This window comes from Nothoprocta perdicaria, unplaced genomic scaffold (genome assembly GCF_003342845.1).
Source record: "Nothoprocta perdicaria isolate Ctin4 unplaced genomic scaffold, notPer1 scaffold_398, whole genome shotgun sequence".
In the NCBI taxonomy this organism is placed as follows: Eukaryota; Metazoa; Chordata; class Aves; order Tinamiformes; family Tinamidae; genus Nothoprocta; species Nothoprocta perdicaria.
Genome location: NW_020455641.1, coordinates 299,685 through 324,964, shown reverse-complemented (window position 1 = coordinate 324,964; position 25,280 = coordinate 299,685). Strand labels below are relative to the sequence as shown.

Sequence of the window (25,280 nt, the reverse complement as noted above, 5' to 3'; positions counted from 1 at the left end):
TCGGTCCCAAACGGCAAGTACGCGTTTGCTGGCACCATCTCTCCCCACCTGGCAGCACAGCCAGGGCAGCTGCTCCTTATTGCACCACGACGGTTTTGCTGAGGTTTAACACCCAAATTCCACGGGCAGCATCCCGGGTGTCACGCTCCGCTCTCCCTGAGCAACGCGTTTAACTGCAGCGCAGGTTTGCCAGGTGTTATCTCACAGAGCAATTTCTCCAAGCTGATTTTTCCACTGGAAACGCTGCCTTTCGCTTAGTCAACACGATTTCCACACCGATATCACCGGCACGGGGCACAGCAGCAGCAGCAGGCAGCGCATTCGTGGGCGGCCAATTGCCCGGCACAGCAAGGATGGGTCAGCGGGAACGCTTTGCTCCAACGGCTTCCCAAATCCATATGAATAATTACATCTGGAAACGCTTCCTTGCAATGCTTGGCATCACTGGGAAACCTTCCTAGATTTCAACTCTCTCTGCCTCTCACTCCAACCTGCCTCCCCTTCACCTGTCCCTCTGTTTTTCAGTTGCTAATTCCACTGTAAACACAGCCCAGAAACCTTTTCACTATTCCAAAAAAAAAAAAACAAAAAAAAAACCAACAGGAAGGGCCAAGGGAAAGGAGCTGTCCCTGCATGTGGCAAATACCACACTCCTTACACGTTTCTCCAGCGTTTCGAAACATATGCAAACAGGTTCTTGCTAAGAATGCAAACTGTTCTCGTGCTCTCCGGAGAGATTAGAATCACACCAAGAATACACAACCCCCCAGGGACTCCCTGGCACCTTCAACACTGAAATAAGAGATTTATTCTATCAAGCCAACATTCGTTTTAGTAGTGAGGGGAAAAAACTGCTTCAGTTGATAGAAACTGTGGAATCCTACCAAAAATCAGCACAGGAATAATGAGCCCCTGAAGCCATGACTGGGATTTGGGAGCTGATGAAACCTGGAACGCAGCTGGAAGGAGCAGGTGAAGCTCTTCTGGAGCCCGGGTCCAGCTGAATTGCTCCTGGCTCCTTTCCTACTGCCCAGGAAAGGACAGGAGAACCAACAAAACCAGGTGAGATGCTGCAGCATGGCCAAACCTCCAATTCCAGAGCCTGGGATTTGCTTCAGTGCTTCGTTAAGTGCTGGGCAAGCCCCCCAGGTGACACTTCCAGCCGCCCATAGCAGGCTGCGTGGGGACACCCGTCCTCTGCAAGGTGCCAACCCAGAGCCCTGCACAAGGAGTCCAGAATCCAAGGTCTCAGCGTTGGATTTACCAGCGGGAGCACAGGGGGAAACGAGATAGGGCCCTTCTGAGGCTGCCGAGCGGCTCCGGGGGCCTTTGAAGTAATAAACTCATTCGCCAAGATCCCCGGAGATAGAGGACAAGACCTGGAGTGATCTGGTGTGTTCCCACATACCCCGGGGGGGTGACAACAGCAGCCACCAAGGACCAGATTCCTGCTCCCAAAGCTGCTCAGGAGCCGTTTCTGAGATCCCGCTGTCCTGGAAATATCTCCTTGTTAATTCACTGCATATAAAAAGCTTTAAGGTTTCAGATTATCCCACTTTCCATCGCAGCCCACCCTGTCCCACCCAGATCCCTCTCCGGCATTCCCTGCAGCCCTGGTCTCCTTGAGCTCCTAATGGGGCAGCAGTTCCTCTCCTAGAGCCAGAGGCAACTGTCTTCAACCGGGGAGCCCTACTGACTGCTTAAAGGTCAACCACAAATCCAGGATCTACATGACAAAACAAACCTGCTGTGCCACCAGATCAGAAGAGGAAACGGTAAAATATGGAAACCTGAAAGAGCCGGGAGGACATCCCCATAGCATCCCTTGCCTAGGGCATGAGAAAGAAAAGTGACCAGCAACCCTTGCGTTTGAGAAGAAAATTTCCCTGAAAATGAGTTTGTCAGAATTAGAGCCTAGTGCTGTGTACCAGGCACCCTAAGGACGGGATGAGCCCCACGAGCCGAGCCCTGGGGTGTCCTCAGCCCTGCCAGGCCGGCCACTCTCGGGGCTGTTGACCCGCAGGAGGTACCCAGGGACCTGCTCAAGAACACAACATTGGAGAGCAAAACAGAAGCGCGTTGGAAGCTCCTCCAAGCGGCTCTGCCGGCATCCTAGCGCTGCGCCGTGCTGCCGGGAACGCGCTGCCCTCGGCTCCGGCATTTCCGCAGCCACCATCGCCGAGCAAGGTCGCCCACCTGAGCCTTTGTTGCCACCACAACTCGCAAGCGCCCACGTCGTTCCCGGTGCAGAGGAAGGGTCTCCCGCCCTGCTTAACAAGCGGGTATCCGTTCTTCCCGAACGCTGCTTGGATACTGAGGAAGACGGGGATCCAAGGGGGATCCAAGGGTGCCTTAGAGCTTCCCAGCGCTCTGCCCACCAGCTCACGCCGCCCAAGGTGAGCGAGTGCTCCCCGTGCCGACCAAGGCCGCGGCATATTCCGCAAAACTAAGCAAGTTTAAATATAGCCCCTGCCTGTATCTTATCTATGGCTGCTTAACAGGCTCATTTATGGAGCCACGGGTGTTTATTCGCGAGGATCCCTCCGTGTCAGCACTGTCCACGTCTCCGCAACCAGCCAGAGGGAAAACTTCCCATGTGCAGAGGCCTGGAAGCAGCAGGCGGCTCCTCCAGCCCCGGTCCCCAAGGGGGGCAGATGCCACCTCCCCAGCCAGGATCACCCCGTGGGAGACGCCGCTCTTGCCCAAGCGGGAGGGAGCCCTGACAAAGCCGGGGGAGAGGTTGCGTCTTGCAGCCACATTGAGAAATGCAGGTGCACCCACACGCACCGGGCGCCCGACTCGATCCGGGCGGGATGGAAAAGCCCGGAGCAAAGGGAAACGCAGCCTTCTGCTCCGGGGAATCCTTGTAAAGAGGCACAGGGAGACTGTGCGTGAGGAACAACCTCTAAAATCCACCAAACTCACCTCCTTCGACGCCCAGGCCGTGCTTTCACCCCGAGCCTCTCCAAATTCTCTGGAAATCACAACACGGAGACGCTCGCAGAACTTGGGTGTAGGACAGGAAAGCCACTCGCCAGCGTCAGCAGGTCGCCACCGTCCTCAGAAGACGACATATATTCCTGGAAACAAGGAAACTGCTTTTAGACGCGCCGATAATAGTCCACATGTTTTGCCACTTTGACACACCGTTTCCAGCAATTAACGACCCAAAGTCGCTGCCACGTGTGAGGTTTACCTTGATACCAGCGCTCACCACAGATAAGAGAAGCCTTTGAGGTGCAAGTGATTCAGCAAATGATGGTGGAAACACTTCATTTAACCACCCCGCTATGCAGCTCCCTTGGCTGGAGCCAGAGCAGGGTCTCCTGGCCACGAGCAGCACCTGCTCCTTCAGGTCACTGCTGGAAAGCATCACCTTGGAGCCCACGAGCGCCTTCGACCTTCCTTATCTCCCTGGACTTTGGCTCTCCGTGCGGTTTATGTTCCTCGTGCCCTGGTTTCACGGTCCTTCCCTGTCCCCACCCCGCAGGCTGGAGCTGCCTTCGCCTCCTTGGAGCCCCTTGCAACAGGCTCAGGAGAAAGAAAGCTGCCGGGGCACCCGGTTTCACTGCAGCCTTTCTACCCTGGGGCAATTTGAATGCTCCAAGGGGAGCAATTTCCTTCCTAAGGGGGGAGGCAGCAGAGCCTGGAGCTGACCCCGCGGCACGAGCTCGTCCGCGACACGGGCAGCAAAACAGGGGGTATCTCCCAGTATCTCCAGCCTGGATGCCATGAGTCACGGGACCGTCCCACGGCCGCCGTTCCTCGCGTTGCAAAACCGCCCCGCGCCGCTGCCCACCGCTCGCCCCCGTCGCGGGGTGTTGGCGGACGCCCGCGCGGCGGCTGTTGCCCCGGAACGGCTGTTGCGCGGGACCTGTCGCACAGACACGACCACCGCGCGCTCAGGGTGCAGGGAACGAGCGCAGCAGCCGGGGCGCACCAGAGGAATTGGGGGCACAAGCCCCCCAAAAGCGGCTCCACTTTGTCTTCCATGCGAAAGGGGGATAAACCAGCGGCTCAGGTGCACCATTTCCCATCACACAAACCTCAAAAACCCTTCAGGAGCTGCTCACGTCCCCAGAAACACTCCCGTGTGAGGGGGAAAGAGCAAACGCAGCAGGAGGAACCCGCCGGGCTGCCCCAGCCCTCCGCGGGCACCAGACGGGGAGCCGGCGCCGCAGCTACTTTCCCCAGCCCCCAAAAACAGCCGTTTGGCCCCAAAAGCTGCGGCCCATGGGATGCACGGCAAGCACTGGCCGTTTCGCACGGGCTGTGCGACGCACGGGGTGCCGAAACGCCCCGTGACCGCCTGTGAGCCAAGAGGCGGCTCCGGGACTACGCAAAGGGGTGACCGCCCCCCGAGAGCTCCGCTTGGGAAAGGCCACGGAGAGCGGGGCCGGCGCAGCGAGCGGGAGCAGACGGATGGGCGGGAAGAGATCCCAGGCGGCCCCAGGCTCATCCGGAGCTCCCGGGGGACGCTCGGGAGGCGACGCAGCCGCGGCGGCGTCCCACGCGTTTATTCCCTTCCCACCTGCGCCCCGCCGCACGTTTGCGCTCGCAAACCACCGCCTCGGACGCGGCACCTTTCCGAGGAAGCAGCATTTAATTCCCTGCCTGTGCAACCAGGCTTCAGGAAAGTCCCTCGAACGGCATTGAACGCGGCTGCTAAACACTCAGGGCCGGGGCAAGACGCAGGCGCGGGCTCGCTCGCCTTGCGGAACTGCAGGAAAACCCGTGCCACGGTTCAGCTGACAAGTCCCCGCTTGGCCGTCACGCTCGGGCGTCGCGGGGAAGAAACAGACCCATTTACAGCCTCTTTCGAGCCTCATCATCTCTCTTGCCGTGACTTGGCACTTCAGCACTTCCCCTTCAAAAGGCACAGGAAATTTGGGCCAGATTCACCTCGCTTTGGCTCAGTAACAGCAGGTTAAAGATTATTCCTGCGCATCCCTCTAAGTGAAGAGGAGAATAGTCACTTTTTCAAGTTAGCTATTAAATGGGGGAAAAAAGTTAGTGTTCTGGGCTTGTTTCCCCTCATCCTTCTCCCCAGCACAGAGCTTAAAGTAAAAGCACTCGGTAAAACTGACCCAAGGCAAATTCTTGCCCGACAAAATATCTATTATTGTTTTGTGCCTTAATCTACCGTTGTTTCATGCCCCTGTTGTTTGAGATCCTGCTGCAAGATCTCATGCCCGATCTGTTTACAGGCGAGCGGGATCTCGGGCAGACATCTGGCTACGCCTCCCGCACCTGACGGTCCTTCCGTGATTTCCAGGGCACCGGATCCCCTGGAGGGACAGTCGTCTGAGCAACACCCGTCCGACGGCACGGCTTGCCAAGTTCCCAAGCAGCGGCTCGCCGAGGCGCTCACCCGGGACGCCGGTGCCGCCAGGTCCCCCATTGCGCTGTCACGTCAGGCGCTCGGGCTGCACAGAGCACTGACGACGAGCAAAGAGCCCGACTTTGCTGTCCCCGCTTGGGGACCGCTGGCTGAGACGCATGCAAAACGCTACCGAGCTGGGGACTGTCCCTTAGCGAGGGACAAGCAGAGAGGCCGATGCCCCAAGACAGGTTAAAGCAGCAGCTTTTTGGAAAGGAGTGGGCAAAAGCAGCACTTGTTGTGCCTGTTGCCCTGCTACGACTCCCAAGACATCCAGGGATTCCCAGCTCCCGTTTGGGGACACTTTCACAAACACCCCAGCAGAGCCGACAGCTGCAAACCCAGACTGAATTCAGGAACCAGCTGCGTTCGAGGAGGAGGAAGAGGGGTTTGCAGCAGCGAGCAGTCACAGCCGCACCGAAGCGGACAGAGTCAACACTCCTCAGCCTCCCCATCGGTGCCGCGGCACCAACGCGGATGGAAGCGGGTGCGGGATGCGGAGGGCTCCCGGGAAGGCACCGCGCGCTGCCCGTGGCCGCCCGGGCTCCTCCGCCACGGCCGCGGAGGAAGATGAGTCACCGCGCGGCTCGCGTGGGAGGGGAACGCGCCGGCAGACGCTGCAAACGCGGCGCCAACTTCCCGTGAAAAGCAGTTTCCGAAGAAACTTCTTTGGGCTGAAGCCTCCAGTCCCGGCCTCCACGGGCCACCACGAAGGGACTGTCACCTGTGTCCTAAAACAGCCACCCAATCCGCCCTCCTGCACACCCTGCTCCCTTTGGGTGCTGGTTCCTGACCCAAAGGGAAAGGCCCCCCCTTTTCCTCTGTGTAGGAAGAGCAGGAATATTCCCAGTACCTTCACTTTCCCTTTGCGCTGGGAGCCAGCGGATGACGAGGGGTCTGAGCGGTCACATCCAACGAGATCCCTTGGCAATAGCCGGAACAGCCCCTAGGGAAGGAGAGGAGAAACGAGCCCCATCAGCACCGCAGCTGGGTTTCAGGATGGGATTCGATTCCCTGCAACTTCATGGGGTGCTTTAAAGGTGACTGTTAAATAGGAGCCAGGGTCCCTGAGCCAGGGACGGGGCAAGGGGGGACAGACCTGAGGCAGGGCAACACCAAAGACCCCCAGTACAACCAGGGGTCACCTTAAAGCAGATGGGGACAGGGTCAAGAGGAGGACTCCCCCGGCCCCATTTCCAGCCTAAAGACCCTTCAGAAAGGAGGAGAGGGAAGGGGAAACACTGCCCCCCCCACCCCAGGACCCCCAACTTATCCGTATACAAGGCAGGCTCTTAAGTATTTAGGAGGTGAAAGACCTCAACGGAGCATAGACTGTTGGGGAGGGGGAATACACCTAAGCCCCAAAAGCACAGGTGGACAGAGGGTGCAAAGGGACCCCCAAAATGCCCCTGCCCCTCAGGCTAGAGGGTGCAGGGCAGTCCCTCCAGGACGCCAAACCGAGGGGAAAAGGGACCAGGACCCCCCTCCTTCCCCAAACCGAGGCAGGGACCCCAAAGCAGAGCAGGACAAGGGGTTCCAGGGATAACCCGGACCCCGCTCCACGTGCACCTGGATCCCGCCCCGCATCCCGGGGAGCACCGGAGCCCCGCGGCCCCTCAGAGCTGGGCTCGCCCGGTGCCCCCCGCCCGGGCTCCGTTACCTGCGCTCCGGACGCCGCCACCCCCTCCCTCCCCCGCTGCCCGGGGCCGCCTTTTGACGGGAACCGGCCGGCTCGACGCTCCGCCCCCAGGCTCGGCCCCGCCCACGTCCCCGCCCACTATTCCGTCCCGCCAATCACAGCGCCGCAGTGCCGCGGCCGCGCCCCCAGAAGGGGCTAAGCCCCTCCAGCCCCGCCCACCAATGCCTTATTAGGCGGCCGTAGCTCTAAGCCCCGCCCATTAGGGGCGTGGCGATGGCTGGCGGGAGATCGCACGTGGGCGCCTGTCCGGCGGGAGCCGCCCGGGACCCCCGGGACCCCCCGGCCCGGCCCGGCCCGAACGGGCACTGCCCCCTGCCCACGGCTCCCAGGAAGCCCCGGAACCCAGCAGCAGCTTCCCGGGTGTCCCCTGGTATGTCGTGGGTGCATCTTTTTGGGGTGAAATGTTCCAAAAAGCAGAGTGGGGCCAGGACAGCACTGCGGCCATGGAGCTGCCCCTGCCACCTTCCTCCTGCAAGTGCTGGAGATGTAGGGACTAATTCCCTTAGGGAAGGGGGACAGGGTCCCGCAGGACGCCTGGCTTCAGCTCTCACTGCAGGTCAGGTCGCGAGCAGGGCCCTCAGCCACGCAAAATGACATTGACAGCAATGCGAGCCAAGCCGGAGCGCGGGGATTTGGGACGAGCAGGTTTGTCTGGTGCCGCAGCCCCAACGCAAAGCCGCTCAATTGCCCAGACACGTTCCAGCCCCGCTTGGAAAACACGCAGGTCGGTCCCTCATTTTCCATCCTCCCCAAAGCCACCCCGAGGGTGGCTGGGAAGCAGCAACGCTCGACAGCAGAGTGACATAATGTCCCTAAAGTTTAGCATGTGTCCCCTTAAACTTAAAACTCCAGAGGGGAAAAATGCCCCCCAGCAAACCTCTCGGGAGTGAGACAGCGAGGGCGGCAGCGTCAGGGCAGCAGCAATCACCACCCCTGAGCTGCGATCAGAGAGTTCAACGCCTTCCATTTGCCGGGGAAAAACGTTTCACTAAATGTTTTGAAATGGATTTAATGAGGCTAATCAGAGGGGGAAGAGAACATTATGTCTGGGAGGAAATGGGAGTTCGTTAGAGGGAAATTGGGCACTTTTTGGGGGCAGTGGGGAGACAACCTGTGTCGTTCACGATCTTCAACCCGCCGGGAGCGGAGCATTGTGCTCCTCAATTGGATAAATCAGGGTTTGGCACCCAGGAAAACATCGTGACAGGGGGAAAAGCAATGCCTGCAACAGCAGCTAATGGGAAGCACTTTGCAGCTTGGAGCTAAGGGGGTAATGGGGCTGCCGTGTGAGGCGGTGCTCCCGGGAAACGCTCTGCAGAGCCGGAGCGGCCATCCCGGCACCTGGCTCCCTGTGCGCCCGTCCCGGGAAGCGTCTGCCGCCGGGATCCTCCAGCCTTCTCCGGGAGGAGGCTGGCTCAGGCGCTCGATTCCTCCTCCAGGCAGCAGAGACTTCCTGGGAAGTCATTGCAAAATCCCACCGGGTGTGCTCATGGCGCCACCTTTGGAGATTCTCTGGTGTCTGCTACGGGGTTGAGCTCGCACAGCCTGTGCCCTGGGGCTTTCCTCTACCTTCAGAGTTATCCGAGTCCATTCATGCCAGGGGGGTTTGGGCAGCATCCCCATCCTGCAGCTGCTAGTTGGGATGTGTCGCCTTGGGAACCCTCGGAGACATATGGCCATCCATCACTGATAATTACAGGCAAGTTATTAGCATCATGAGACAGGCGAGCCAGGAAACCTCCCTCATGCCAGCATTTTGCTCCTGGGAAGGAGAGATTAAATGATCCATAAAGTTTCCAGCAGCAGCCATAAGTTGGCAGCGAGAAGGGCAGATCCAAAGCTGGCGCCCCAAAGGCATCCACCCCTGCAAGGTTATTGGGAAGATTTTCTTGCAATAACCTTTATTTTTTATGGGTTTGGTTAAGGGGCTGGAGATTAGCAGGGGAAGGAATTCAATTTTCCACTGAGCTCTCACATTTACAGCGTCAGAAAATGACGGCTTACACAGGACACCGCTGACTCACACGCAGGTGGGTTTATAAGCAGCAGTTGGCTGATTTGGGGCAAAATTCTACATTATTTGTTCCCTGTGTTATCCAGTGGAGACACACATCCTTGAGGATGCTGAGAAATGTTCCCATAAATTATTTACTCCCCTTTGTAAGGTTTTGGCACAGACAGGATGGTGCAGGCCATGGCAGGCCAAGCTCAGCTGGGGCAAATAGGCGCCAGGCAAGGCTTTTCCAGCCATAAAACTGGGGAGAAAAAAAAAAAAAAAAGAAAAAAGAGGGAAAATAATAAAACGAGGAAATAACAAAGAGCAGGAGGGTTCATGCGGGGAGACGGGGCAAAGATCGGCGCTCGGGCTGCGCTCCCAGGCAGCGCGGCGCGGCCACGGCCGCTTTCCCCTGCTTAGCTGAGCACCGACCCACGTCGTGACACCTCCCGGGGGGTGGGGGGGGCTGAGGCAGCCGTCACGGCGCATGCGCGCCCTCACTCGATCGCCCTCACCTCCACGGTCCTCATGCGCATGCGTGCGGCGCAACGGGGAGGGGCCCAAGGGGCGCGCGGCTGCTGTCTCGGTGCGCATGCGCAGGAGGACACGCCCTGTACCGTGCATTCCCCCGCCCCTCCTCCAGCTGCGCATGCGCTCTGCCTGCCACGCCCAGAAGGGTGTGGCCGCAGCCACCGCCCTGCCACGCCCTCGGCGCAGGCGCATTGAGACAGCGGCCTCGCCCAGGCGCGGCGCGGCGTCATCACCCCAAGCCCCGCCCACCTACCCCCGGGGCGGGGCTTGCCGTCACGAGGGGCGGGGCCCTCATAACCCCGCCTTTTACGCCCCGCCCGCAGCGGTTTGCGCGTGCGCAGATGGCGGAGGGTGGGGCCTGCGTTGTCATAGGGACGGCGGCTGCGCGTGGGGCAGGTCCGGTGGGCTGGGCCGGGGATTTAGGGGCGTTTTGGGCGGGCGGGCGCGTAATTTTGGGGGGATTGGGACCTGGTGCGTTTTGGAGGAGGGGTTTGAGGGTATCTCTGGGGTGGGTACCGGAGGAGAATGTTTGTGGGGCTTTTTTGGCGGCGGGGGGCATATGGTGGTGTCTCTTTTGTAGGGGGTTCAGCGAGGCCTAGGTCTCTGGCGGGAGGTTTTTCTGCTTTTTATTTATTTGTTTTTTTGAACTCTGGTATTTCTGAGGGGCTCTGGGTCTCTGTGGAGGGGTTGGCTCTGTGGTGAATGCCTGATGGGAGGGGGTCCCTTTTTGATGCTCCTAAGGGGCACCTAAAGGGAGGGGCTGTCCCTTTGGGGGTCTGAGGGGGTGTGGGTCTCTCTGGGGTGGGTGCGTGGCTCTGCTGGGTGCTTGGGAGGGGGGGTGCTGTGACCATCACCCCCCTTTTTGAGCTGTGATTTCCCTCTCCCCCCAAGCCTTGTCTGTGAGCGCTGCTGCTCCTGCCGTCCCACGGTGCTGCCACCATGGGCTCCCTGGTCTCCCTCCCCACCGGCGCCGCCGCCCCTCCGCGGGCCGGGACGCGCGTGGAGGACGACGAGGACCTGCTCGACAGCCGCGACCGCAAGGAGGACATCGCCAGGTTCCCCTACGTGGAGTTCACGGGGCAGGACAGCATCACCTGCCCCACGTGCCAAGGCACCGGCTGCATCCCCACAGGTGACTCTCCACCCCCAAATACTGCCTGCACAGAGCATAAATCTTCCTTATTGAAGTGAGATAACTGCTTTTTGTAGACCTTTCTCCCCCAGAACAGCACCAGCACTGATTTTGGAAGTGCTTTTTACTTCATAGCTTATTTTTCATGGAACTTTCTATATATAAAAGCTAGTTTCTTGCCCAGCTTAGTGCTGGGACTAAAGTGGGCTCAGCAGCATCCTGGGGATTTGATGCTCCTCAGCAATAGGAGCAGCCTCCCAAGGAAACAGAGCTGCCTAATGTGCTCGTTCCTCTTTCCAGAGCAGGTAAATGAGTTGGTGGCTCTGATTCCCTACAGCGACCAACGGCTTCGTCCGCAGAGAACGTAAGTGCAGGCTCCGAGTGTAACTGCGCCTTTGTGAAGGGTAAATGGGGCTCTTTGTTGCTTGTGGCCACGACTAAACAGTTCCCCCTGTCTGCAGCCTTTCCTTTGCCTGGTGTTTTTGTTTCAGTCAGAGTGTGCCAATAAATACAGTTTAAAATGTAACTGTAAATGCTTCCTGTCAAATCCCACCGTAGGGGTGAGCGCAGAAACAAGGCTGCTACTCATACCCTTTGTCCCAGTGCCCCTCGCTGAGGCTTTGGGAAGGAGCTCCTTTACCAGCAGCACAAGCACCAGCTTGGGGAAAGCAGCAGAGGGCCCCGAATGGCTCTTTGGTCACTCATTACCAAAAAAATAAACTGGGTGAAGGGCAAAATTGAGCAATTTCACGTATCAAAAGCAGGTCTTCCCCAGGGAAGAGCAGGTGGTTGCTCCTTGGTGGGGCTGAACTCTGGATACACGGGCGGGCGCGGGATGAGGAATCCCTGCGTGCCTCCCCAGGAAGCAGTACGTGCTGCTCTCCGTGCTGCTCTGCCTCCTGGTGTCCGGCCTCGTCGTCTTCTTCCTCTTCCCGCACTCTGTCCTCGTGGAAGACGATGGCATCAAAGTGGTTCAAGTCTGGTTCGACAAGAAGAACTCCGTCGTCATTCTCGCCATCACGGTAAAGTTTCGCAGCATCCGCGTTTGTGAGGGGGGAGATTTTACCACTGAGCTGCAGCAGAGGCTACAACTGCTCATATTTCTCCTCCTTATTGACCCAGGCCACTTTAAGGATCAAAAACTCCAACTTTTACTCGGTGACAGTGACCAGCCTGACCAGCCAGGTGCAGTACATGAACACTGTCGTGGGGAGCCAGCAGATCACCAACGTCTCCAGCATCCAACCCCTGAGTGACAAACTGGTGTGTATTTTTCATTGTACCCTCTGGGACGTTTTTTATTTGTGACACAGATGGGGAAAATTAGGCAGCTCATGTAATTGTGATCTAGCTGTTCCCAAAGCTTTTGGGACAGGATAGTCTTAGCACTGAAGTCTGTGGTTTTTGTCACCCAAAGGGGAAGCTGAAGTAGGAAAGCCCTCAAAGGGCTGGTTTAAATGGGGGCTGAGGGAGTGTGAGTTGGAAAACTGTGTGTGAAAGTCTTTTTATTCTCCCTTTTGCAGGTGAATTTCACTGTGAAGGCAGAGATGGGCGGACCTTTCTCTTATGTGTAGTAAGGATTTGCTATTTTATATAGAAGACTGGGGAGAGGGCAAGTTTAAATTAATCAGAATTCACCCTGGAAAATAACAGTTTGCTGGAAGCTTCTTGAAAGATGACATCATCGAGAGGTGGTTGGGGGGTCGGTGTTTCCAAATAAGCGCAAAAGGGGGAAAATGTCATCAGAAGCTACCTGGATTCCACAGATGTCAGATTTCTGTGCTAAATCCTGCTCAGTCCCCACTCACCTCCTTTGCTCTGGTCTCTTCCAGCTTCTTCTGCACGTTTCCCAAGGTCAAGGTGCACAACATAGTGATTTTTATGAGGTACGTTGGTCTCTCCTCACTACCCCTGACCCCAAGTTGGGTAAAAAAAGATGACGAGTTGGGTGGGGACGAGTGCAGGTTGATCTGAGCCCTCTGGTGAGGGGTTGTTGGCTCCCAGGGCTGTAGCTCCTTGCCCCGTGTGTCCCTTGCACAGCAGGGAGCAATCTTGGGTGCACTTAGTGAGTATTAGAGGACTCGCAGCTTTCCGAGGGGCACGAGGAGCTGCTGGTGACACGGGCTCCCCAAAACTGCCGTAACTTAACAGAGAACCCCCGGCCTTTTTGCCCCGGCCCCTGAATGGCGCTTTTCTGCCCCAGGACGTCCGTGAAGCTCTCGTACATCGGCCACGTCACGCAGAGCGCCCTGGAGAAGTATCACTACGTGGACTGCAGCACCAACTCCACGGCCTTCCCCGAGCCCCTGCCCACCCCGTCGGGCACCAGGAAGGGTGGCCCGTGAGGGCCCGCGTCCCGTTTGCCATGGGAGGTGCCTGTGCAGACAGATACTTTCCCCTCCGTGCTAAATGAGCTGTGAAAAGGACTGTGGACTTTTGAATGGAAGCAGAAGGATCCCGGATAACTCTGACCCCCGGAGCTCTGGGTTCTGCACTGTTCTGCATTGCTGGCCTGTTGCACGGATCGCTTCCAGGTAGTGTTCACGTCCTTTGGAAAGGGAATTTTTGCTTGTGAGGGACCTGCTGGGCCTGTTTTCGCCTTCAGTTCCAAAGAACAAGATTTTTGGTAGGGGACCAGGCCCTGGAAGTGTCATTCCTTGCAGGCCAAGGGTGAAAAGCAGCTGTTGGGAAGCTCAGCGCTGTTTCTGCTCCTTCTAGGGCCATCTAATTAGTTCTGTGCAATTAATAGATTCCTCCTTTGTTCAGTGGCAACACCTCCTCAGCATGTTTCAAGGCAAGACTTGATAAAAAGGGATGGCTTCCTGCAAGGAATGTGCAGATAAAGCGCCCGGCCTTCATCTGCGCCGATAAAACTGGTGTTAGAAGGGAAACGACCTGAAAGCCTCTGGTTGTGCAGGCTTGCTTTGTGACAGCAGCAATTTGAGGCCAGCGACACCAAAACTCCCCGGTGACGAGGACGACCTCAGGAAGGGCAGCACGGCCGGGACGGATGCGGTGCTGAAGAGCTCGGTGCTCCTCTTCCTCCCTTGGAACTCCTGCTGCTGCTTTCTGGAGATTTGGGACAGATCCATGAAGGGACAGTCCCCTGGAATCCTCTTTACCCTGTGTATTCCCTGTAGGAATTGAGACTTAAACATGCAGGCGCCTCTGTGCTGGTTTCCTTTGAGTGCCCTTTGGGCAAAGGAGCAGATTTAAACCCATTTGGAGCAAGTTAGTGTGGATTTCTCCCTTCCAAAGCACCCTTTGTTCCAGAAGGATGCGATTTTGCTCCCATTTAATCCCTGCAGTCTCCTGCATCTGTCCCTGGGTTGGGGACATGCAGGGGAACAGCGCGGAGGCTGTGACGGCAGCTATTGAGATTGGGGTGTTTTTATTTCAATGAAGGATTCTTTATTTGGGGTGAATTTAGAGGAAAAAAATGTGAATTTTTAAGTGGCACTTCTGCCTAGCAGATTTTCTAGAGCTGAATTTCCTTAATAAAGGTGAATCACACGTTAGAACTTGTGGCATCCTCCCTCGCTACCCCGTGCTGCAGAAGCACCTACTCTTTCACAGATGATTTTGGGGGAAAAGGGGGATTGAGCAGGAAAAAAACAAGCTCCCGGGGCTGGTAATTGGGGCTACCCTGGGTGATGCCAGAGCCCCCGGGCTCTTCAAGGGCATTTATTTTGCAAATCCCTCTTAATCCCTCTTAATGAACGGCTCCTGCCAGTGTTTGAAGGATCCCAAGCTGGCAGGGGCTGGGTCGCGTGTCCCGACGGGCCCGGTGCCACCTCGGCGCCCGTCGCGGGAGCCTCTGAGCCCTGCTGGGCCTTGGCAGAGGGCTTTCTCTCTTATACACTAAAAATCATTCTGCTTTTAATGCAAAATGACCCTGTTTCTGCAAAAAAATACCCCTGGCTGCAGCGAAGCCACCATCGTGCGTCTCTGGGGAGGCAGCGCCGGGTTTGGCCCTTGGTGTGCGTAAGGATGGAGTGAATTATCCCAGATCCCCTAAAAACATCCTGCAGCAGCGGGTGGAAATTTGTTTATTTTATTATGATTATTTTTTAGGGGAAAAGCAGCCTGTCGTTAAGGTAGGAAAGAGGATTTGGGAAGGGGAGGAAGGTGGCGGAGCCGGAGGAAGGCAGGGGAAGGGAGCTGCCCCCGAGGCAGCTCTGCCCGCCCCGACACTGCCACATACACCCTTCCCTTTTAGTTTATGTGCCCCAAATTGCACTTTTTTTTGGGGAAAAAAGGGCACTAGAAGCTTTGGGGTCACTCTCCCCACCTCACTTTAACAGGTATTTAGAGGAACCTCTCCCAGCTCTCAGCCAAGCGCCTCCTTTTCCCAGAGACTTGGCCTCAGCCCCCCCCTTTCCCACGAGTATCACTGATTTTCACTGTTTTCACTGTTTTTTACTGATTTTCAAGGCCTGGAAGAGCCCAAACCGCCCCGGCGCTATCGCTGCGGCCGCAGCCTCCCGCCTGCTGCGTTTGCTCCCGCTGCTCGAGGCTTTTCCCACTTATTTTCCCCGTTTTTGCCTCCTCCCCTCATTTTAAGGCTTTTTTTTTCCTCCACGTGAAATAACTTAAACCCAGCAAAGCTTGAAATTTGCCCTGAAAACTTCCTTTTTCGGCCCCGAGGAAGGGAGAAAACAAAAAGGCAGCAAAGGGAAGAAGGGCCCCGGGCGCGAGACGGGAAAGAAAAGGGCACCGCTCCACTTGTACTTTCCACCAAAGGCTTTTTTTTTTCTTTTTTTTTCTTTTTTTTTATATCAATCGATGTTAAAAAATACAGACTTGTTTTACAAGAATAGCACCATTTGTTGTTGTTCCTGTAGGATCCAGAGCCCTCGTGCTGGCCGGACGGGGGGGACGGGGACGGGAGGGGATTCGTCTCTACCCGGACCTGGGGGCTCCCTTGGGTGGGAGCCGCTTTCGTACCCGCCGCTCCCATTCCCAGCTCCGCCTGCGTCCCAAAAAACGGGTCTTACAGGAAGACAATAAATAAATAAGACCCTGGGTTTACTTCGCACCATAGTCCCGGAGGGAATTTGAGGGGGCTCGAGGGGGATTTGGGGAGGTCGCGGCAGCCGTTCAGTGCAGAAGTTGTACGAGTGATGGGAAAACACGCAGGTCCTCGGGAGCGGGTAGGTTTTTGGGGTGTTTTTGCTCGTTTTTAACAATTATCGGGCTGGATTTTAAAAAAATAACAACCGGACACACACACACACATACAAATAAACCAACTCTTTTTACAAGAAGCAGACGGGGCCCATGTCCACGCCGAACTCCTGCTCGGCTCCGCCAATGTCCATAGGTGCAATATCTACAATGGGCAGGCGCGAGGTCTTCTGCGACCGGTACTCGATGACCGTCTTGCCCCATTTGCCAGTGTGTTTCTGCCAAAAAAAAAAAGGAAAAAAAAGGAAGGAAACGAGTGAGGAGGGAGGTTCTGAGCTTGTTCTGGGGCTCTCTGCCACGGTGGCCGCTGGGCGCCTTACCGTGCAGCCGTCCTCCAGGACGCTGTAGGTGAACCTGCTGTTGCCCTCGGCGCGGATCTCCACGTCGTTGGAGCCCTGCAGGAGCACGGCTTTCTTGAGGTCGCCCGTCTCCTCGTCCAGGTAGGCCACGCTGTTCTTGCAGTGGTAGGTGACGTTCTGCGACGCCTCGGTGGACATCAGGCGCAGGAAGGTCAGCTGGATGGCCACGTCGGCCGGGTTGGAGCCCTCGCCGCCGTATTCGAACTGCGAGGGAGGAGGAGTTGGCTCAGGCGCTGCTTGCTCATTGCCACCGCAACCATCATCATCACAGGACCCTCATCGTCACCCCCATGGCCACCACGGACCATCATCGCCGCCGCCACCAGCATGGCCATGGCCACCAATGCGGCCCCGCGCTCACCTGGAAGCCGTCGCTCATCGTTTCGCCGAACCAGACGTGCTTCTTCTCCTTGGGGTTCTTGCTGACGTACCAGTTCTTCTGGGCGATGGTGGCCTGGGTTGGGTAGACACAGGTCTCTCCCGTCTCCATGTTGCAGAAGACCTTGATGGCGTCCAAGGTGCAGCCCTGGTTGGGGTCGATCCAGTAGTCGCCTGCGGCGGGGGACACAAGCGGCAGCGTCGGCTATGGCAGCCACCAAGCCCGTTGTGCCGATTCCCAGGAAAAACGGGCGGTCTCGGGGCCAGGAGGCCGCAGACGGATGCGGGGCGGGTGGTTCTCACCGCTCTTCCACTCGGGGTGGCAGAGCTTGAGGTCGCGGCAGGTCCTGGCCGGGTTCTTCTTGGAGCCCTCGGGGCTGCGGATGCTCTCGATCTGGTTGTTGAGGGACTTGAGCGTGGCGTCCACCTCGGCGTCGTGCTGCCGCAGCCCGCCGGCCGCCTCGTCCGCACGCATGTACCGCATGGGATCGGGGCCCTTCTCCGTCTGGCCCAAGCCGGCGAACGCCGACATGTCGATGCCGGTGCCGGGGGGGCCGGGGGGCCCGGGAGGACCGGGGTTTCCGGGAGGACCCTAGGAGGGAGCAACACGAGGTGCTCGCTGGATGCTCCAGCTCGCGGGGTGGAGCCGTGTCCCGCCGGGGACCCGCACTCACCGCCGGACCCGGTTCCCCGCTCCGGCCGCGGGGGCCGGGAGGACCGATGGGGCCGGGCATGCCGTTGGAGCCGTCTTTGCCGGAGGGACCGACGGGGCCTGGAGGACCCTACGAGAGAGCACGTGGGGAGTGAGCGCGGGACGGGGACGCCCCGCGGGTGGGAATGTCCTGGGAGCAGCCGCTGGCATCACTCACCCTGGGACCGGAGGGACCGGCGGGACCAGCAGCACCCTGATCTCCAGAGGGACCCTGGGCAGGGAGAGAAGAGGCCGGTTAATCCCGGGGATGGAGGCAACGGACGCCTTTGTGCATCCAGAGTGGAGTGTGGATGCCCATCCAGATTGGAGCCAGGGGATGAACCCGGGGCGGATCCGAAGCGGAGCGTGGTCGCTCCATCGCGCAGCACTTACGGGAGGCCCGGGAAGGCCCTGCAGGCCGGTGAAGCCGCGGTGACCCTTCAGGCCCCTCTCTCCAGCCTCGCCGGTCTCGCCCTTGTCCCCGCGGGGGCCTTGGGGACCCTGGAAGCGGAGCGGGAGCGCCGTGGCACACGGGCCGGCGGCACCGCGGCGCCCGACGCCGAGCGCTACTCACCGGCATTCCCCGAGCTCCGGCAGGGCCGGAGGGACCCATGGGCCCTTGGGCGCCCTGCGGAAAGACGGGAGCGGAGTCAGTGGGTGCCAGCGCCGGGGCTCATCCCGGCGTTTTCCCACCAGGATCCGAGCGAGGGGACACGGGGACGTGGCGGGGGGGACACTCACCGTCTCACCGCGATCTCCTTGCTTGCCAGTGGGACCCACAGGGCCGGGAGCGCCCGGAGCGCCCGGAGCGCCGGGAGCACCCACAGGTCCTGTTTCCCCGCGGTCACCCTATGGAGAGAGGTGTGAGCAGGATGCCGGCGGTGGGGGGGCAAAAACAAAGGGATATTGGGTGGAAAAACAGGGCTTGGGTTGGTTTTCCCGCGGGATGGACTCACCTTGACACCGGCGGCGCCGTCTCTGCCAGGGGGGCCATCGGAGCCGGGGGTGCCCTGCGGATAAGGAGGTTACAGCAGGTTGGGATGCAGGTCAAATCATGGGAATGAGATATAAATGTCCCACCGCTTCCCAAGCCTGCAACCCCCCCCGCGCCCAAGTGCATCAGCAGGGCCGGGATTCGGGATGCTCTGTGTCCCGCCCCACATCCCGAGGTTTCTCCTACCTCACGTCCAGGTTCTCCGGCGGGACCTGTCAGCCCAGGAGGGCCCACGGGGCCGGGGGGGCCACGGTCACCCGCTGATCCGGGGGCTCCTTGTTTGCCGGGTTCGCCCTAGACAGCGGGAGAGAAGTGGCCACTGAGCCCCGGAAGCTGCTTCATTTTCCTTTTCTTCCCTTTTTGTTTTCATCTTTTGCAATTTTTGTGTCTTTGGCAGCTTTGTCTTTCTTGCTTCTTTTGCACTTTTTGCACCTTTTGCACTTGCTGCATCTATTGCATCTTTTTTTGCAGTCATGCATCTTTGGCAAGTGTTGCATCTCGTTCAATTTGCAGGCCTTTTGTACCTATTGCAAATCTTTCGCTAATTTTTACGCCTAATCTTTTGTCCCTTTTGCCCTTTTTGCAACTCTGCAGCTTTTGCATTTATGCCCTCTTTTTTACACCTTCTAAATCTTTTCCGGTTTCTGTATCCTTTGCACTTGCTGCATCTTTCACAATATTTTCCTGTTTTGCAACTCTGCCCCTTTCGCACCAGCTGCACCTTTTGCAATCTGTTAAATCCTTTGCATTTTGCCCCTTTTTCTCGCCCCTTTTGCATTTTTGCATTTTGTGACCATTTTCAATCATTTTGCATTCCCCCCCCCCCTTTTTTGTGCATTTCTGCAGCTCACCGAGGGTCCCGGCAGCCCGGGGAAGCCCCTCTCGCCACGCTGCCCTGGCAGCCCCACGATGCCACGTTGTCCTGCCAGACCCTGGGGGCCGGGGGGGCCATCGGGACCCTGCAAGAGAGCAGCGAAGGGAGAGGTGAGAACCAGCACCCAATGGGTGGGGGGCACCCCAAGGACCCCCCCCAGACCCCTCCTCCGACACTGACCGCAGGTCCGTCCTCGCCGGGTTCGCCCTTCTCTCCGGGGGGGCCAGCGGGGCCCTGGAGTCCGGGGTCTCCGGCCCGGCCGGGGGGGCCGGCGTCGCCGCGAGCTCCTTTGGGACCGTCTTTGCCAGCAGATCCGGGGGGGCCGGGGGGGCCGGGGTTGCCCTGCGAAGCAGAAGGGGTTGGGGTAATCGGCACCTTTTCCGCCTTCCTGCTGCCACTCGGGAAGCGATGTGGGGCGGGAGCATCCATGCGGTGCTCCAGGGTTGGAAAAGCCCTTGCTAGGGATTAGGGAATTGTCAAGAGCCCGCTGGGATCATTCCGAGGATGTTTGGCTCGATATCCCACTCTGGAGGGCTTGGAGCAACATCCCTGAGCTGGGATGTTCCATCTTTCCCCATGCTGGGATAGCGCAAGGAAAAGCTGCCTCTGCGCGGGATGGGGAGGGAGAGATCCCGGCCATTCCCAAACTCACATTGGGGCCAGGTGGTCCCACACGTCCAGCAGCACCAGGGAATCCGGTGGCTCCCTAGGGAAGGAGAGAGACTTGGATGAGGCCCTCGGCTCCTGGCCTGTCCGGCTCAATCCGGACCTTTTCCTGGTCATACTCACAGGGGGACCCTGGGCTCCACGGGCTCCTTTGGGACCTGTCACTCCGGTGGGACCCTGGAAAGGGGAGAAAAGTGGGATAAGAATCGGGATGCAGAACAGGAGCCAACGCTCCAATAAGCCCCAGGCTATTTTTTTCCCATGAAAAAGCCCTGGGAAGGATTCATGGGATCCAGGAGCCGCTGGCATCACCCACCTGCGGGCCAGGAGCGCCAGAAGGACCTTGGGGACCGGGATTGCCGGCGTCACCTTTCTGTCCGGGCTCTCCCTGCTCACCCTTAGCACCGGGTTGTCCATCTGCGCCCTGTGTTGGGAATACGGCAACACGGTGGCCATGAGTGCCCAAGACGGAGAGGAGACATCGGGATCATCCCGGTGCTGCAGAGGGATAGGGGGGAGCCAATACTCACAGGGGGGCCGGCAAATCCGGCAGGACCGGGAGCACCGGGCTCTCCACGCTCACCCTGCAACGGAGAGATGGGAATGTCATGGGTGAGAATCGGGACGGGAGGGAAAATCCCCAGGGATGGGGATAGGGAAGGGAGCTGCTGGCATCGCACTTACGGGAGCACCGCGGGCGCCAGCAGCGCCGGACGGGCCAGGGGGTCCGGATTCACCCTGGGAAAAGAAGAAGATGAGGATGGGGATGAAGGCAGCAGGGTGGCGGGAGCGAGGGGGCACCGCGGGGGGCTCTCACCTTCTCTCCATTGGGACCAGCAGGACCGGGGGGGCCGATGGGGCCGGTGAGACCCTGCGGGAGAGAGGAGGAAGAGGCGGGTGAGCTTCATCCCTCGGTGATCAGGGGGGTCTCCGCCGCATCCCGGGGGCCACTCACCCGCGCGCCGTCCTTGCCGGGGGCTCCCTCGGGTCCCTTCTCGCCGACGTCTCCCTGCGGAGCGGCACAGAGCGGGGCTGAGCGGCGCCGAGCCCCGACGCCGCTCGGTGCATGCGTGGCACCCTCCCGCGCAGCCGCTTACCCGGTCTCCCTTGGGGCCGGCAATTCCGGCAGCTCCGCGCTCGCCCGGCATTCCCTGCAGCCCGGGGGGTCCCTGGGCGCCGTTGGGGCCGGCGGGGCCGGTGGCTCCCTGCGGAGCGGAGCCGGTGTCACCGCGTGTCGCCCGGAGCATCCCGGCGCCGCCGGCGCCGTCCCCACCAGGTGCCACCTACCTTGGGTCCATCGGTGCCTGGAGTGCCGGGAAGCCCGCGGGGACCCTGCAGCCCTTGGGCACCGGGAGAGCCGCGTTCGCCGGGGAAGCCGCGTTCACCCTGGGAAGCAGCGGGTTAGGAAAAATGCGGGAATGGCGGCGGATCCCACCTCTATCCTGCGGGAAAACCGGCGCAAAAGGCGCCGGGAACCCCACGCAAGAAGGATCTACTCACTCTGGGACCGACGAGACCTGGAGTGCCGGCTTCTCCAGGAACACCCTGCAGGAAGAGAGGGGTCAGCAGCGGGATCTGGAGGCGGGATGAGGCTGGGAGCGGGGCTGGGCGGGGGGCTCACCTGGTCTCCGGGTTTGCCACCCTCTCCTGGGGGACCTGGAGGGCCGGGAAGACCCTGGAAAGAGAGAAAAGCAGCGGGGTTGGCACGTCAGGATGGGAATAACCCCGGGGAAAGGGTGGCTGTTGGTGTGACGAGCGGCATCGGGGCTCAGCCGGGCTCGCACTGCCCTCTCCCAGTGCTCACCTGGAAGCCCGAGGGTCCGGGGGCTCCTTGCTCTCCTCTCTCACCAGCCGGACCCTGCGGAAAAGCCAGTGGTGAAGGAAAGCCCGGAATGGGTGGGGCGAGTGGGAATTGGGGGCAATCCCCAAATCCGGCCATTCCGGGGGCTTCGAGGTCCAGCTCACCGCAGGGCCCGGTGGGCCGGCAGCTCCCGTCTCGCCGTCTTTGCCAGGAAGACCCTACGGAAGGGAAAGGCGGGTTGGGCACCGTGTCCCGGCCTCCCGGATGATCCCTCCGGTGCCACCAGCACGCGGGGTGGCTGCCACGCGGGTGCCACCGCTGGTGTCACCGTGGAGGTGTCACCAGCACTCACTCTCAGTCCTGGGGCCCCAGGAAGTCCCTTCTCGCCAGCTTTTCCGGGCTCTCCCTAGAGGGAAGAGAAGATCCACAGTGACGAGGATGCTGCAGTGCCGGGGACATCACGGTGACGGGGACTCCAGGGTAACAGTGACACCAGGGGACACCACGGTCACGGGGACACTGCGGCTCCCACGCTGGACACCGGCCCATCCCTGCCACTCTCTTCCTCGCTCCCCTCATCCGCAGCGGGATACTCACATTAGCGCCCTTGGGGCCAGGGAATCCCATGACACCTGGTTGTCCGCGAGCACCTTGTGGTCCGGGGGGGCCGGGGCGCCCGTCCTCCCCGGGGGCTCCCTGTGGGGAGACCCAGAGGTGGGCGGGGGTCCTGGCAGCACCTGCACCCCCCTCATCCCCCGCTCCGTGTGGCATCACTTACAGTTGGGCCGACTTTGCCTTGCGGTCCAGCATCGCCCGGGCGGCCGGTGAGGCCCTAGGAGGAACGGGGAGCGGGCGGTTATTGGGGCTGGGGGCAGCGTCCCACCGGCCGTGGGGGCTCTGGGGCTGGCGCTGGAGGAGGTGGCACCGAGGGAGCCAGGGAACCCCAAGCAGCTCCTCGGCCAGACCCAAAGGGCACCTTCATTAGCCCCAAAGAGCCTCTTTGCCAGCCTCTAAGAACACCTCGGTCATCCCCTAAGAGCAGCTTGGCCAAACCCTAGGAGCACTTTGGCCAACCTCAAGAGCATCTTCATTATCCCCCCAAGAGCTACTTAGCTCTCCAAAAGCTCTCAAAAAGCTGCTCTTCAAGCACCTTCATTAGCCTCAAAGAGCATCTCTACCAACGCCAAGCAGCATCTTGGCCAACCTCTACGAGCACCTTGGCCAACCCCAAAGGACATCTTGATTAGCGCCAAAGAGCGCCATGGCCAACCCCAACGAGCACCTTGGTCCCCCAAGAGGAGCCATGAGCCACCAAGCACCGTCCCCTGGTGACACCATCTCCACCACAGGGGACGAGGCAGCGGGGAGAGGCCGCTCAGGCCGGGCCAACCCTCCTCTTCCTCCCCGCAGGGAGGAAGGCTCCTTCCTGCATCCCGCCTCTCATCCACGCCCTCCGTGCCACGGTACTTACCCTGGCTCCGGGCAGGCCGGGCTCTCCGGGACGGCCGGGATCTCCAGTGGCTCCCTTGGGACCCGCGAGGCCGGCGGGACCGCGCTCACCTGGAGCACCCTGGAGGAAAGCGGGAGCATTTAGGGAAGTCCAGGGAAGGGGGTGTGGGGGGGGGGGCACCCCCTCCCTCATCCACACATCCCACCTTAGGTCCAGCCAATCCGTCCTGTCCAGGGAAGCCGCGATTGCCGGGAGCTCCCTGTGGGAGGGAGAGGAGCAGGAGCGAAGTCAGGGTGGGTTTGGGTGGGGGCAGCACCTGCTCGGGGGGCACGGGTGCCAACGCACCCGCTCGCCGGGGGGTCCGATGGGGCCGGCAGCGCCGGGCTCTCCGCGGGCTCCTCTCTTGCCTTCCTCGCCGGCCGGTCCGGGAGCGCCCTGGGGTCCTGCGGGGCCCTGAGGAAGAGGAGGGCAGCGGGTTGGAGCCCATCCCATGGGATATGGGATGGGGCGGGGGGGGGGCAGCTTGGGAGGGAGGGATCAAGGGGGCAGCAACCCCACGGCGTGCGGGAGCCGGGGGTTACGCAGCCGTTACATGTCACGCCTGCGCTGGGCCTCAGCGCATTGAGGCTGCTTAATGAAGCGGCGGGGGAATGTTCCCGGCCCCGGGAAGCGGGAAGCCGGAGCGGCAGCAACACAGGCTCCATTGTTCCGGCGGCTCCGGGGGGAGGCCGCCCGCCGAGGGGCCTCGTTAGGGGCAGCGCCTCGTTAGCCGCCACGCTCGTTACCGGGGGGCCGCACTCACCGTCTCGCCCTTGGGCCCCTGCTCGCCTTTGAAGCCCGCGATGCCGGGTTCTCCCTGCGGATTGGGGGGCAGGAAAGGCGGGTGGGTGCCGCATTCCGGCCCTCATCCCCCTGCCCATGTCCATCCCCGATCCCTTCTTGCTCCCGTCTCTGTCCTCGCTCCATCCTTGTCCCCATCTCTCTTCCATTCTCTTTCCTGGCCCTTCCCAGCACTGTCCATCCTCATCCCTATCTTCATTCCCAACCCCTGCCCTATTCCTGCCCTCTTTGCTGTCCCCTCCCCATCTCCATCCCCATTGTCATGCTTGTCCTTGTCTCCATCACACCCCTCTCTCCATCTCCATCCTCATCCTCTTTCCTGTTCCATCCCTATCCCTGTTTCTGTGCCTGTCCCCATCCTATTCCCATTCCTGTCCCTGGCTACAGCCTCATCTCCAGTCTCATCCTTGTACTCTTTCCTGTCCCCAACCCCGTCCCTGTTCCTATCACCTTTCCTGTCCCATCCCCATCCCTGTTGCATCCCTGTCCCTGTCTCCATCCTCACTGTCATTTCCAACTGTCTCCATTCCCATCCTCCCTCTCTTCCCATCCCCATCCTCATCCTTGTCCCTATCCCATCTCCATCCCTGTTTCTGTCCCATCCCTGTCCCCATCCCCATCCTCACTTCCAACCTCATTCCAAACTCTATCCCAACACCCATTCCCATCTTTTTTTCCTGTCCCTATCCCCATCTTTGTTGCCACCCCCATCCTCATTCTTGTCCCCATCCCTGTCCCCATCTCCATGTCCATCTTTGTTCCCGTCCCCATCCTCATCCTCATCCTCATCCTCATCCTCATCCTCATCCTCATCCTCATCCTCATCCCCACCCTTGTTCTGTGCCCAGATGCCCCTTTGGGGACCCAGGAGCGGGTCACACCCCTGGGGGTGGCACAAGGGGGACCTGCCCCAGATGACACGGAGATGGGACCCCGCAGAGGGGACCCTGCAGGAGCAGGGGACAAGGGGGCGGAGCCTCTGCCCGAGGAGGAGGGGCTTATCTGCCAGGGCAGAGCCCGGCACCCATGGGTGCTGTGGGGGGTCCAGGGGGGCTCTTACCGTCTGTCCCTTGGGTCCCAGCGGGCCGGTGGCGCCCTGGGGGCCGGGGGGGCCGCGGGGGCCGGGGAAGCCTGGAGCGCCCGCGATGCCGGGGGCGCCCTGGGGGGGCCGGTGCCGTCAGCAGGAGCTGCTGTGTGTCCCCACGTCCCCCCACGTCCCCCCACGTCCCCCTGTGTGTCCCCACGTCCCCACCACGTCCTCATGTGTCCCCGCCACGTCCCCCCGACGTCCCCACCATGTCC

At 60.0% G+C, this 25,280-nt stretch overlaps 3 protein-coding genes and 1 long non-coding RNA gene across 4 annotated transcripts in view; 2 read left to right on the top strand and 2 right to left on the bottom strand.

The window, feature by feature from the left end:
* LOC112952280 (zinc finger protein 239-like) overlaps positions 1-25,280 on the top strand; it is a 108,944-nt gene that overhangs the window by 32,017 nt on the left and 51,647 nt on the right. The window lies entirely within an intron of this gene.
* Positions 2,925-6,317, bottom strand: LOC112952242. Its single transcript, XR_003250350.1, has 2 exons — positions 6,234-6,317; positions 2,925-3,080 (listed from the first exon to the last, which is right to left on the bottom strand). It is a non-coding gene; the product is annotated as an uncharacterized LOC112952242 (long non-coding RNA).
* On the top strand, positions 10,494-14,204 carry TMEM106C (transmembrane protein 106C). Its single transcript, XM_026045063.1, has 8 exons — positions 10,494-10,738; positions 11,039-11,102; positions 11,601-11,760; positions 11,861-12,001; positions 12,262-12,311; positions 12,571-12,624; positions 12,942-13,272; positions 13,505-14,204. Exons 1-7 carry the CDS (start codon positions 10,546-10,548, stop codon positions 13,081-13,083), a joined length of 804 nt encoding a protein of 267 aa, XP_025900848.1. The 5' UTR covers positions 10,494-10,545; the 3' UTR covers positions 13,084-13,272; positions 13,505-14,204.
* COL2A1 (collagen type II alpha 1 chain) overlaps positions 15,793-25,280 on the bottom strand; it is a 12,633-nt gene continuing 3,145 nt past the window's right edge. The window contains exons 13-46 of the mRNA XM_026045057.1: positions 25,039-25,137; positions 23,941-23,994; positions 23,484-23,591; positions 23,344-23,397; positions 23,160-23,258; positions 22,467-22,520; positions 22,286-22,384; positions 22,041-22,094; positions 21,853-21,906; positions 21,692-21,745; positions 21,509-21,562; positions 21,388-21,432; positions 21,175-21,273; positions 20,985-21,092; positions 20,843-20,896; positions 20,705-20,758; positions 20,572-20,625; positions 20,418-20,471; positions 20,204-20,311; positions 20,011-20,064; positions 19,874-19,927; positions 19,402-19,563; positions 19,199-19,306; positions 18,534-18,641; positions 18,310-18,363; positions 18,095-18,202; positions 17,928-17,981; positions 17,747-17,854; positions 17,532-17,585; positions 17,337-17,444; positions 16,966-17,254; positions 16,646-16,836; positions 16,246-16,488; positions 15,793-16,143 (exon numbers count right to left, since the gene is read on the bottom strand). Coding sequence (XP_025900842.1) covers positions 15,997-16,143; positions 16,246-16,488; positions 16,646-16,836; positions 16,966-17,254; positions 17,337-17,444; positions 17,532-17,585; positions 17,747-17,854; positions 17,928-17,981; positions 18,095-18,202; positions 18,310-18,363; positions 18,534-18,641; positions 19,199-19,306; positions 19,402-19,563; positions 19,874-19,927; positions 20,011-20,064; positions 20,204-20,311; positions 20,418-20,471; positions 20,572-20,625; positions 20,705-20,758; positions 20,843-20,896; positions 20,985-21,092; positions 21,175-21,273; positions 21,388-21,432; positions 21,509-21,562; positions 21,692-21,745; positions 21,853-21,906; positions 22,041-22,094; positions 22,286-22,384; positions 22,467-22,520; positions 23,160-23,258; positions 23,344-23,397; positions 23,484-23,591; positions 23,941-23,994; positions 25,039-25,137 — 3,201 coding nt within the window. The 3' untranslated portion in view covers positions 15,793-15,996. The remainder of the gene's footprint in view (positions 16,144-16,245; positions 16,489-16,645; positions 16,837-16,965; positions 17,255-17,336; positions 17,445-17,531; positions 17,586-17,746; positions 17,855-17,927; positions 17,982-18,094; positions 18,203-18,309; positions 18,364-18,533; positions 18,642-19,198; positions 19,307-19,401; positions 19,564-19,873; positions 19,928-20,010; positions 20,065-20,203; positions 20,312-20,417; positions 20,472-20,571; positions 20,626-20,704; positions 20,759-20,842; positions 20,897-20,984; positions 21,093-21,174; positions 21,274-21,387; positions 21,433-21,508; positions 21,563-21,691; positions 21,746-21,852; positions 21,907-22,040; positions 22,095-22,285; positions 22,385-22,466; positions 22,521-23,159; positions 23,259-23,343; positions 23,398-23,483; positions 23,592-23,940; positions 23,995-25,038; positions 25,138-25,280) is intronic.

Coding starts and splice junctions, on each gene's coding strand:
- TMEM106C (XM_026045063.1), top strand. CDS start 10,546: ATGGGCTCCCTGGTCTCCCTCCCCACCGGCGCCGCCGCCCCTCCGCGG. Junction 12,312..12,570: donor GGACCTTTCTCTTATGTGTA/GTAAGGATTTGC, acceptor GGTCTCTTCCAG/CTTCTTCTGCACGTTTCCCA. Junction 12,625..12,941: donor AACATAGTGATTTTTATGAG/GTACGTTGGTCT, acceptor TTTCTGCCCCAG/GACGTCCGTGAAGCTCTCGT.